At 37.9% G+C, this 12,296-nt stretch overlaps 2 protein-coding genes across 3 annotated transcripts in view; one reads left to right on the plus strand and one right to left on the minus strand.

The window, feature by feature from the left end:
• The window catches only part of LOC140237740 (F-box/LRR-repeat protein 15-like), an 81,013-nt gene that overhangs the window by 30,017 nt on the left and 38,700 nt on the right, over positions 1–12,296 (minus strand). The window lies entirely within an intron of this gene.
• The window catches only part of LOC140238227 (uncharacterized), a 38,734-nt gene continuing 29,917 nt past the window's right edge, over positions 3,480–12,296 (plus strand). The window contains exon 1 of the mRNA XM_072318163.1: positions 3,480–3,536. Within this exon, the coding sequence (XP_072174264.1) occupies positions 3,480–3,536 (57 nt within the window). The remainder of the gene's footprint in view (positions 3,537–12,296) is intronic.

The raw sequence follows: 12,296 nt of genomic DNA on the forward strand, positions 1-12,296 counted from the left end.
GCCTACTAAATTATGCATCTTTTCAAAATTCCGTCGTTTATAGCTAACACGCATGTTAAAAACACCCAAAACAAATACAAAAACATTATTCAGTTGGGTGGGTGAATGCAGTAGAAAAAATGTAGCATTAAGAGTACTCTTTTGGGTCCCACCCATTTTATACATCTGAGGACGTCAGAAGGCGACAGAATACCAGGTCTTCAAAGTCGGAACAAAATTTCGTTTTAAGTTTTGTACAATGGTATCTAAGTTTAAAGTATTACACTTCATTACAACAAATGCATGCAAAAAAAGGCTAAATATTTATTTAAGATCTATGTTTAATCTCAATGTATAAGGTTTTAGGCTTAATGTTAATGGAAGACCTAAAGTTTTATCGTTCCTCTAGATGTTAAGAAATGATAATTAGCAATCCGGAATAAAATCTTACTAAATTATTCTGGTATTCAAAGTGACATTTATGACACTATATTTCCTTTCAAGGGATTATATGCCTCGTTGATTGGCGAAAGGCGGCATTTTGCTTTAAAGGGTGCGTCGCGGGAGAGGCTTGTTTTACTTCGTTAGCGGGATACGTGGTTGACATGGCAACCGCATCCTGCGTCCTGAATCCAATTACACCAGAGGGTATACATGCGGATAGCTCAAAATGATTATAGCAAAGATCCACTACTTGCATTATATACGGTCCCCGCTCCCACCCTCTCAATCTCCACACACCCCTCCAATTTCACCATATTACACCCTAAAGAAACGAGAGAGCCCCAAACAAACAAACAAAACAAGAGCAACAGCAAACCAACGATAAACGTATGATTAGTCGAGGAGACTTACCAATCTACGTTAAAACTGTTCCTTGTTGATGCAAAACTGAGCAATCAACTTTATCATGTTTATTATCTCTGAAGTAACTGCCGCTTTGGTATTTACAAATGTGACCATTGTATAACTCTTCACAATGCTTGGGTTAAAGTATTCTTCGTAATTATCTTTGACGTAATTGTTATAATAGTTTGATAAAGGTCAAGTACCGGGTGATTATGAAATTTTGATGAACAGCTGGTATTTCTCAGTGGTTCTTTAGATCTTTAAAAATGTTGTGCGTCATCGTCATGGGTACCAAATTGTATAGCATGCATGGGTGCGCATCTGCAAGAACTATCTGAAGTATCGCACGTGATCAATTACCTGTCCCTCTACACTTGACACTGGCATACCCTGCACAAGCATAAAATGCATGGACCCGCCCAGCAGACCTTTGTATACATAATGAATGCAAAATTAACCATAGGAGCCGTGATGTGTTTGTTTGTTGTTATTGTTTTCATGTTTCAATCCATTCCGAACGGGAATCTGGGCCCCATTTCATAAAAGATGTTAGGATGGCAACTCTTGCTGGAATGGCAACTTCCAATGGCAACAGTCAATCAGGAAGCTGGATTCTTGTCGTTACTATGACAATTACCATTAAATCAAGAGTTGCTATCATATACATGTATGAAGTTTTTATGAAATGGGGCCCTAGTGGGTCCTAGACTATAGGGAATCGAGAATCTCGATGCGTGGAGGTTAATCTCTGAAGGTAACGAGGACATCGACTTGATCTCTAAGGATGTCTGTTGTTGATGAGCTTGGATTCCATTCAAGTTTGTCCCTGTCAACCTGTCCAGGGGCCTAATAAATTGTAGGATGGCACCGAGAAAGAATGAGAGCAAGAAAGGTAATAGAGTGAAGGCGGGTGGGTGTGGGGTTCGAGGGGAGAACTTCTGCGATCATAAAGAAAGCATAATCATGATGATGAAATAAACTTACAGAGAAGAGAGAGAGAGAGAGAGAGATGACGGCAACAGAAAAGAATGCAGTGAAGATTAGATTTTCATCGAGAACAGTATGGTGAAGGATTTACCCAGTAATCCCAGAAATGACAGTTGCTGTAGATTTGGATGCCATTCAAAGTTTCCCTTAATCCTTTCTGACCAGAGACACCTTGTTACGTAATTATTTCGATATCACTGAGAACAAAGCACATAATTGTTTTCTTTCAGTATAAGCAGTAATATTAATTGAGCGACTCAGAAGACTACAAGAAACAAGATGACTTTGCAGAGGACCAGAAGAGGTAGAAATCAAAAGATGAGAAAATATAAGAGTTGAGAGAAAATGACAATAGTTATATCAAGGCATGTAACCCTGATTTCGCAAAAAAAAAAAAAAAAAAAAGATGGATTAAGTTAAGAAAACAATCAAGGAAAAAACAGGAAAAAAAAGAAATGAAATAAACGGATAAAGGACAAAAGGAATTCCATATGATGTTCACAGCTATATAACACACAGAAAACTTGAATGCGATCTGCATGGTACATACAAACATATCTGCATGCTAACATTTTTTTTTTTTTTTTTTTGCGACAAGGTCGGCCAATATCGTTATGCAAATGTTCTCTTCACAGTCCCCCTGCAGTTAAAAAGTGATCTTCATTAAAAAGAAATCGACAATGCTCATATAATAAACATCAAATTCATTAATAAGAGTGAGTGAATGGTGTCAGAAATGTACCTATTTATTAGTAACGTAGGCCTAATCAAAGAAATCAAATCAAAATATCACAGTTACCATCTTCTTTAAAGTACGTCTATCTGTGTACTTTTGTGTGTATATAGGCTACTAGAACATTAATGATTATGCAGTTATGAGGAAATTATTGGTAAATGCGTTGATACATGATGACTCTCATTAACACTATAAATATCATCGTATAAACAAAATTAGTAAAACTTAGCAGCAGTGCATTTTTTTTTAGTAACATCAGTTCAACCCTAGATTCACTGTCTTAAAAGCATAATATGTATCTTTGATACTATCTGAGACACCCCTTTCAAATGAGCACTCGATAGGATTATTCAACAGTTAGAATCTTAAGCAGTGAGTCCATTCAATGACTTTCATATGACCGCTTGGACGGCTCGTTGACATTACGACGGGAGCACAACCTGACCCCCTCACTCGCTTGATTCCGTTAGACTTATTGGTATTTCCTCCCCTTTCACCGCTCGGTAAAGTAGCCTCTCTGCAATCGATCCCCATACGCTAGCCTTCAATTGTGACGTATCCAAGAGCGCGCAACTCGGAAAGGGCGAGAATTGCGTTCGTCTGGTGAGAGAACTTTTCATGACGCGCGGCGCGGAGGCAATTTTTGCATGGGCGAACTTTCCCAAAGTTTGACAAAGAAGAAGCAGAAGAACAAAAAGGACAAAAGCAAAGCAGAGTGACGAAAGCAAAGGAGCAGGAAAAGTGTGATACTTTTATGTTTATAATCGTTCCAGGGACACGTCGAATTATGGCTACCTTTCAGCGTTGGCTTTGCCTCTAGTTTTTCAGTGGGACTTTAACCTATCTGAAAAAGAGTTGAATTCTTTCTGTCCATAAAGTTGTGGTACGAAGTTTCATCATCCTATTACCTGCAAAAACCTCCGATACGATGTTGCACGGAATGGCATGTGTGAAGATCCTGTCGTTCTTTCTTCTTCTCATGCAGGTAAGAAAATATGTTTGCAAACAGTCAATTACATTATCCTTAGGTACTCAAGATATTTGAGGATTACATTCTCAAGATATCAAAAGTTTTTGTTTGTTTGGTTTTTTTTTCGATTGGACCTATATCACAGAAAGCTATTGAGTAAGAACATCAATGCATAGCCGAGGCTTCAGTGTAAATGCTGTTAGCTATAATAAATACGTAACTTTAGTTGATCAGTATTTTCATCGTATTTACCTATGTATGTATGGACGTATGGTCATAATATGCCTCTGCCGAACAATGCAGAGATGCGCAAATGTTATAAACCAAACTACTCAGTTGATAGTGACCTATAGTATTTCGAGACCAAGCCTCACTTTGATGCTGAATAGAAGTGTTTCAAAGATTCCTTGCTTAGCAAAACCATTTCGGGCTCCACGGCCCAATATTCTGTCTCTTTGTTTTTTTCTCACATACTTGTTTTTTTTCATCTCTTCTCGATCATGATAATGTGTAAAAGATGGTTAATAAGTGTATTCGATATTCTAGTGTCAATTTATATTTAAAAGAATATCTATACACAATGTAAAATGGAGAGAAAAAGAATAGATGAAGTTGATAGCAGATACAATAGTTGTATGAGCGTTATTCGTGACAAAGTCATGATGCGACCATCCTATACTTAAACCTGGTAATAAATAGTCAGGGAGGAGAAAACATGTCAGATAACCTATAGCAAGTCTAAACACACCTGTTACGAAAATACTCAAACCGGCACTCTTGCATACTATGGTTGCGTCATTGATGTGAACAAGAGACCTGCCAAGAACCTCTTTATTTTTCTCAAATGTTACGGTACTGAAATCCTAACGAAGTCCTAAATATATGACAAACGCCAGCCGCTCTTTAATGAATGCTCATCTTTTCGCCCATTGTGATAGGAAAATAACCCGTAGATTTATCTCATATTGTAAACGCTGTCAAAGGGCAGTGTATGAAAGCGGAATACAGAATTTTCAGCTGTAATTGCAATCGGAACTTGGCCAAAGCGTTTTTTCGAAGTGATTTCAGGCGGGAAATTAGTCAGTAGATAAGGCCATCAAACTACTAAGTGTTAGTCTGTGTCATGATGCCTGACAAGACGAGAGTGTTTCTTTTTCTCTCTTTCTCTCTCTCCCTGTTTGAATCGTGTATGTTATATAGCCACAAGATCCGTGCCATTTGTTTGTTTTTGCTCCTCCATTTTGATTTCTTAATTTCTCTTGCTTTCTTCCCATATCAATTCCTGTCTGTTATAGCCAAGATTTTCATACCAATTTTGTGCTTTATTAGGAACATTTTCATTCGAAAACATTGCTCATTTTATGTGATTCATCTGTGAATACCGGCCATGCCTCTGTGATCATAACTTTATACACGACATTTTCGATTTGTTATTTATAACTTTTGTGTTGTGTATTGCATTCACTATAAAAAGGGACGTTCCGTATACATGTATGCCAGTTTCTGACACAAAATACCGTACTGCTAGAGCAATCACTTCAACATACATAATGCTAATCCGCCGACTGACTTCGCTTTATCTACATATAATACACATTGTTCATTGTTTTAAAACGTATCCCACGTGACGAATATAATTATCCTTTCCATGCCAGCCGTTTTATGACGTCATCACACTTCACAACTTTGGTTGATGCTGCCATGATTTTAAACATGAGTTTACAGCGTAGGCCTAATGCCCAACGCATGTTCACTTTTTTTAAGTAGTCACTATAGAATGAAATGAGAAAAACAGATTAAAAAAGTATCAGTAAATTGGACATCAAAACAAGGAAGGTATAATAGGGCGTCTGGAAGTTTTACATTCATTCACTAATATAGCGACTTTAGTCGCAAGTGCACAAGGAAAGTGGATGAGGCAGCAATAACATAACCTCAGAAGTTTGTACACAAACACATTACAAGTATCATGATTTGGGTAGATCATTTGACACCCGAAATTTTCATATCTTCATCATTTTAATCCGACTTTGAAGCAATTTCTACGATGTTTTTTCCCTGATTTTATTCTGACTTTACTTTATTTATCAGAACACATTTGAATAAGATGCATTGGAATTGTACTTGTAAGTAGATAGATCCTTTCATCATTCATGAGCTACACGTACGATCCGTTTGCAGCTGATGTGTATGGCAATATAAGCAAAGAAACACAATAACAAACAATAAAGCAAACAATAAATCAAACAACCAAGTCCAGCAACATCTAAACAAATCGATGACACAACATTTTACGTCGATATCTATATCGATTCTGCATGTTCAAGTCTGTACTAGTGAAATGATTAATTCGAATTCGAACTCATTTATATCACTCCAAATACTCAATGCATTCTGTTACTTTTTTGATTGAAAACAACAACAACAACAACAACAAAATAGAGAGTCAAAGAGAGATATAATCACGTTTTCAAACTTTGGTGGCGTTCTTGAACACTGCGCCATGGGATTTTGGCGCGTTTCTTGGAAGTTGTGGAGGGTCCGATAGTTTCGATTAAATAAGTCGAATGAAATGACGTCATCGTCTTCAACAGTCGAGTCGTCAGGGATTACAGGAAGTCACTTTCTGTATCCACTATGTTTCTGTGGACCTTATCGGTAACTGATAGAACCCAATTGTGTCTTGATTGCTTATTCATAATAATGCGTGACACGCTGCTTCCCTCCACAGGCGCCACATACACACCCCAACTGACATCAAAAGTTGTTGATGATATGGTGTAAAAAGAAACTTCGTTTCGTTCTGTTGTGTGGAAATTTGCTTTTTGTTGGTTTCGAACAGTACGTATTAAGATCTTTTGAAAATTCTCGAGAAGCATAAGAATGTATGCTGTTGTTGTTTTTATGTTATTATGAAGCTGTAAAGAAATTTTGTAATTTTTTATCCCTTTGTGTGTGGGGGATATTTTAGGGGGATATTTTAGATGAAATAATGACTTAGCTCGCTTTCTGAATTAAAACACAAGTGACAAGTGCGTCGTCTTTGATTCAAATCTTATGTAATGGTATCATGTTGCCTTATGCCTACATCAGATGTGGTTATAGGAGGATGCATCTTAGTACAGTGTATTGTGTAGATGAATGAGATATGTTTATTGCACAATATCTTGGCAGTGTCTTTGACAATGGAAATTGTGTCAGGAACCTTCGTAGGTTTGGACTGCGTTTCTACGGCAGCTGTTGACAATTTCGGGAGGAAAATCGGGCATCTCCTAACATGTAGTTCCCAAAAGTGACTCAACACTTTCTTCCAAGGAATCCATCCAGTGCCTACAACTGATTTGACGGTTTCGACTGATTTGCACCCACCCATGTCAAGTCAGATAAGCTTGTAAAGTTGGACAATGTTTTTGTGCCACAGGAAGGAGTGGTTTCAGGAGACGCTTTGGTTTATTAAATTGACTCGACTTCATAAACTGCCAGTACTTCGTGCCATCTCTCTAAATGTCAGCATTTAAAACTAGAATCGACCTAAGAATGGACTATTATACACACGCGCGCGCGCGCTTGTACAAACACACAAAATAACTCTTCCTTAGTCAAACTCCCGTCACTCTTTAACATTTTTTTAAGAAAAGTGATTTGATAATCAAGGGTTATTCCAATATTCATCGACCGAAAATTTCTGTGTGAAAATGAGAGTGATCTGTTTAGGCATGAGTGAGCACACATTAAATACATAATGATGACTTTTTAGAAGCCACAAGTCATTTCCGGTATAGGCCTTTGGGTCATTCTGCTCCTGGTGAATGCTGAAGTGTTCTTGCTGTTGTATAATCTAGTGTTTGACCCCCTTATGCAATAAACAATACATTTTTGCATTTCTTGCTCCTTAAACATTTCTAAAGGGTGCTTACTAAATTACGTCAAATGACTCTCATTAATGTTCACAAAATTAATGTGCCGTTACCGTCACGTGTTGTTATCAATATCTGTTGTCAATTCTTTCAATAAACTGAATGGATTTTGCAGTTTTTGTGACGGTTGAACATATCTATTTCCCCTAAAAAAAATTTAAAAAATGTGATTATCCAACCGTAAAAAAAAAAAACATAAAAGGTTTCATGACATGTTCGAGGGAGTCAAACGATGGATGACAAAACAACACCAGCACTTACACATGCAGAATGTTTTACAGACTTCCCCCCCCCAAAAAAAAAAAAAAAAAAAATCCTGTGACATTTGAAAAGTAGCCGTTTGTCTTTTATGTACGCTTACCCATGCACGACTCAACAGGTCATTCTAAATTTCACACAGAAGTTAGTCAATAAGTGTAGAAATAAAGCCGCTAAACTGTTTTGTTCAGATTTTTTTTTTCGTTAAAAAGTGACGCCATTTTGATTAGGGGATAATTTCTGTGCAACTCTTTAGGTCGTTTCTAGTTTTAAAACGCCGTTCCCCATGGCGTAGTATGCAAATGAGATCTTCTTTTGTCTGCCCAAACTTACCGCAGACTATCCAGTGGCACTTCTCACGACTTAAATTCTACTCATAAGACACAAGCATTATACTTTGAGGTTATACAGATAGATAGCTTCTTATTAAACGCGGCAGTGCGAAGATTCCTGTAATAGCTCGCACTTGTGAAGGATCTCTCAGCAAGCGCACCTGTTTGGTCGCCTCATGATCGGTATCTTTCGAGTGACTGACCACGTAACTGTCATGAAGGATGACACTCCGTCCATCTCATCCAACGACAGCAAGTGGGGAAAATCCCGTGACCCATAATGCAACCCTGACGGACATCAACTTCACGTTATATTTCAACGGGAGACATCTTATCCAGTACGCCATCTGGTTAGATGATATCACCCCTTTCCATGCAACAGGCCCTTTCTACTATGTTAAAGGAAACTGTGCATGTCACACATGTCCATGGTTTGGTTTCAGTGACCATTAATCTTTTTAGTATAGGCCTACATTTCTATTCCATGAATAAGTTGGCTTTACTGGAGAGAGTCGAACAAAACAAACGAACTCGTGGAAGTTTTACCAAAATGTAACTTGAAATAAAAAATTGTGGGATTTTCTAAATTCTTTTTAAAACAGTTACATAGATTGTATAAGCTCAAATCTAAAGTAGATATAAATTTACATGTACACAAACCATATTCTCCAATGTATTTTTTTTCTTCATTTATTGCATGAAGCCAAGAAGGAGGCCTGCTGTTACTAATATCAAATTATTGTTGTGTTTGGATACTGTCTTTATAGGCAAATTAAAAGGGTGACATGTAAAGGTAGGAAGTTGCCATAGTTGGTAAATCATCGACCAAAAAGTGATTTCTATAATATTGTATTTGTATGTGTGTGTGTTTGTATTTGTGTGTGTGTATGGGTGTGTGCGTGTGTGTGTGTGTGTGTGTGTGTGTGTGTGCGTGGAGAGAGAGAGAAAGCACTGACTAAAGAACTATATGAGGAGATATGGTGTCATATCAATTTATCTAAAGTAGTCGTATTGTCATTTGGTTGTAACCGATATCGTCGTTTCGTGAAAATAATTATGTCATAACTTTCATGTCCGATTTTGATGAAGTTTCTATCGTTCTATTGTTTGGATTTACTCTATTGATCTTCATGAAAGTCTACGTGAACATCGAGTAACGGTGCACTTTCAGGCATGTCTTTCTGTAATTATTGATTTGTTTCTTTTATCCTCAAAATTACCATAGTCACAGCAGATTACGCATTTGCTAAAGATTCACGGATAAATGCACTCAAGTATCTGTTTAATGGAGACGCTTCGCATGAAGATGATATGAATATTAGCAAGGAGCTTCAAGCTCTGTAATAATATTATGTATACAGGTATACAGCTGTTACTTGAAGTAGTCATCATAAAAGCTACGGTCCTCATGCACAACCCCATAACCATCAACCAAATTGTTTCCTTTGCACGTGCGTATGTGGACATGAAGTATCTGTATCTGATACTTCCAGTAATTTCTTAAGCTTCATATATAATAAAACCGCCAAAATCGGAAAGTTTATAAACTCTTTCACTTTGGCTCCTTCCAACAAGTCCAACAAGAACAGACGGTTTACAAGTTACAGATATCCAAATGGTCGCAAGAAAAATAACTTATCATGATGATTTCCATTTCTATTCTTAATCATTTACATTTTGTTTCAGACAAACATTTTTTTTTCAGAGAATCAAAACTAATGAACTAACAGATATTACTTTTTAAAATATCTGTCTCGCAAAGATTTTTCAAAATACATGTATTTAAATGCGATATCCATCTTTAAATGCATTCTATGTCATATTTAATATTTAAACGTCAATAGGCCTGTGCCATGACTTCATCCAGAAGAGAGGGATCCTTTGCAGTCGACTTCGATAAATCGTTGTTTCCCTTTGAACAACAAGCAGGCCATTGCTAAAGCTTATCTCAACTCACAATCCAATCCCCTCGGAAGGAAGCGCAATCCCTCGATGAACTTCGGGGAATTTCTCGCTTGCGTTCCCGCAGTTTATTACACTCTTTCGCTGCTGAAGAGACGCAGCCAACTAGCTCGCGACCTCGAGAGGCGTATAAGCAAAACGTCTTCATGCAGATCCAAGAGCTGCGAATGCAAACCAATCTAGGAAATTATCTAACCCGAGCCAGAAACCATATAGTTAGATTATAGAAATATGATTAGACATACAGAGCAGTTTTGTGAATGTACAAAACTGCAAGGATGATTTGAATACCATAAAAACATTGCTTAGCACATGTAGCACGAGAAAATGCTGACAAAATCAGTAAGCTATATATGTGTAGTAGGCACATACTAGCATGTGATCACATAATTTGAAGTAACCCTGTGCGTTTCTTTTCCTGTAGCCTCAGCAATACCCCCATGGGAAGGAAGTTGCGTCTCAAAGCAGACATGACACCTCAGCTCCGAAATCAGACTGAGCATTTCTGACGAGTAGCACCCTTGCCTGTCTTCAGTCTGCAATTGATAGTCATCGACGAAAGTAACAGACATTGAGAGCTTTCAGATGTCGTGCACGCTTTTTTAGGGCCTTACTGCGAATGATTCTCAAAGATAAAAGGCTATATTCAAAACCAGACCTAATATTACTGCTTGGAAAAAAAAAAATGTGTTAAAAGTTCAGTGTAAGTGCGCATGATGCATTGGAATTAAATCTGTTATGTTACTTCGCGAAGTAGCCTCATTGTGTTTGATACCACGAGTACTAACTCGATGTCTTGAGAGGTTTAAACGTACCAGTATATCGTCTGCTTGGTTTAGATAAGTTTAACTGTATCAGGACCGCTGTTTCAGTACTACATTGTGATTTTCGATGTCACATTTGCCTTTGAGTGTGAAAAGGGTTAACCTGAATGGAGACGGGGGAAGTGTGGTTAACCCGCCCTAACGATTACGGGCTGGCCAATCTTCTCTTCTCCCCGCATCACATATCGAAGACAGCAACTATCGGAAGTAAACATTTGAGGCTTGCCAACTTTAAAGAGAAACTTCGATCCATGACGAAGATGAGCGTCACGAACCGTAACAGAATGGAGCAAACATCGCAGTGGATATTAGCATTGACCAAAGCTTCGAAAAAGCACACATTTTTCCAAGGTATAGCGATGTCAGTCATAACTACGTAAGTATTATGCAAATCCTTTCCGCCATTGATGTCATGGCTTCCCACCTTTTCGTCAGGTGTTTATAAGGGTAAGAAAATGGTGTTGTTTTTTTTTTTAATCTAGTATGATTTTGAAATACATCTCCCCTCAAAATGTCATAGTTGTTGGTATTGAAACAAAAGTTCTTCAGAATGCCTTGATGCCAACATGGCTAATGATATAATTTCTTCCGTTTGAATTCATTACTCTGTGAAAGAGGAAACTAAGGGACGATTTATGTGCTGTTGATTGATTTTATTAGGTTGCCCAGAAGCAAATGCCGCCACTTCGTCCGTAAGTTGACTCGCCCGTGGTAGATGCGGAAGGCATCGACCGGCGATGCGTGACAAGTGAGAAAGGCCCATGGCCATGGTTAACATTGCCCAAACAGGGTCAACCCGTCTGTACACTGTCACCGATCCTCATCTGTATTTGCCCACGCAAGTTTCTAAACCCTTGATTCTTTCTTTTCTTTTCTCCTCTCCAGTAACCTGACTTGAGGCAAATCCGTCGAAGCGTGCACCATATTCTGTAAACATGCATGACCAACCCCAAACCAAATAAATATCGGCGAGACTTACAGTATCACAAACCGTGACATTTGCGGGGCAAGTGAGACATGACACTAAAGGGATCCCTTCCCCCCTCCCCCCCCCCCCAAAAAAAAAATGATCTGCGTTAAAGACGTTCATTTAAAAAGTGAAGATGAAGTGATGCGCGTTCTGAGTTCCTTTGACGGGTTTTAGCTATGTAGTTGTCATTGTATGTTTCTATACTATAGTGAACAGATTCGTCTCTATCATTATGATCATAAGTAACATTGTTCTCATATGATCGCAGGCAAAGATCTATTATTTCATCTATCATCTAATAAGCGGCATTCCTTTCCGTGCGAGGTAAAAGCTCTCAACTTCATTAATGCACTTAAAAGTTGTATAGTTTATTTTTTAGTCCCCGTCAGTCGCTACTAACAGTATCTTTCACTCGATTCATAAACTTCATCTATTCTATTCACCAACAACATTATTCACATAGATTTTTGTTTTAAGTACTATATTCACGAACTGCAATTTAAAGATACTTT

The sequence above is a fragment of the Diadema setosum genome, chromosome 14 (genome assembly GCF_964275005.1).
Source record: "Diadema setosum chromosome 14, eeDiaSeto1, whole genome shotgun sequence".
Classification (NCBI taxonomy): Eukaryota; Metazoa; Echinodermata; class Echinoidea; order Diadematoida; family Diadematidae; genus Diadema; species Diadema setosum.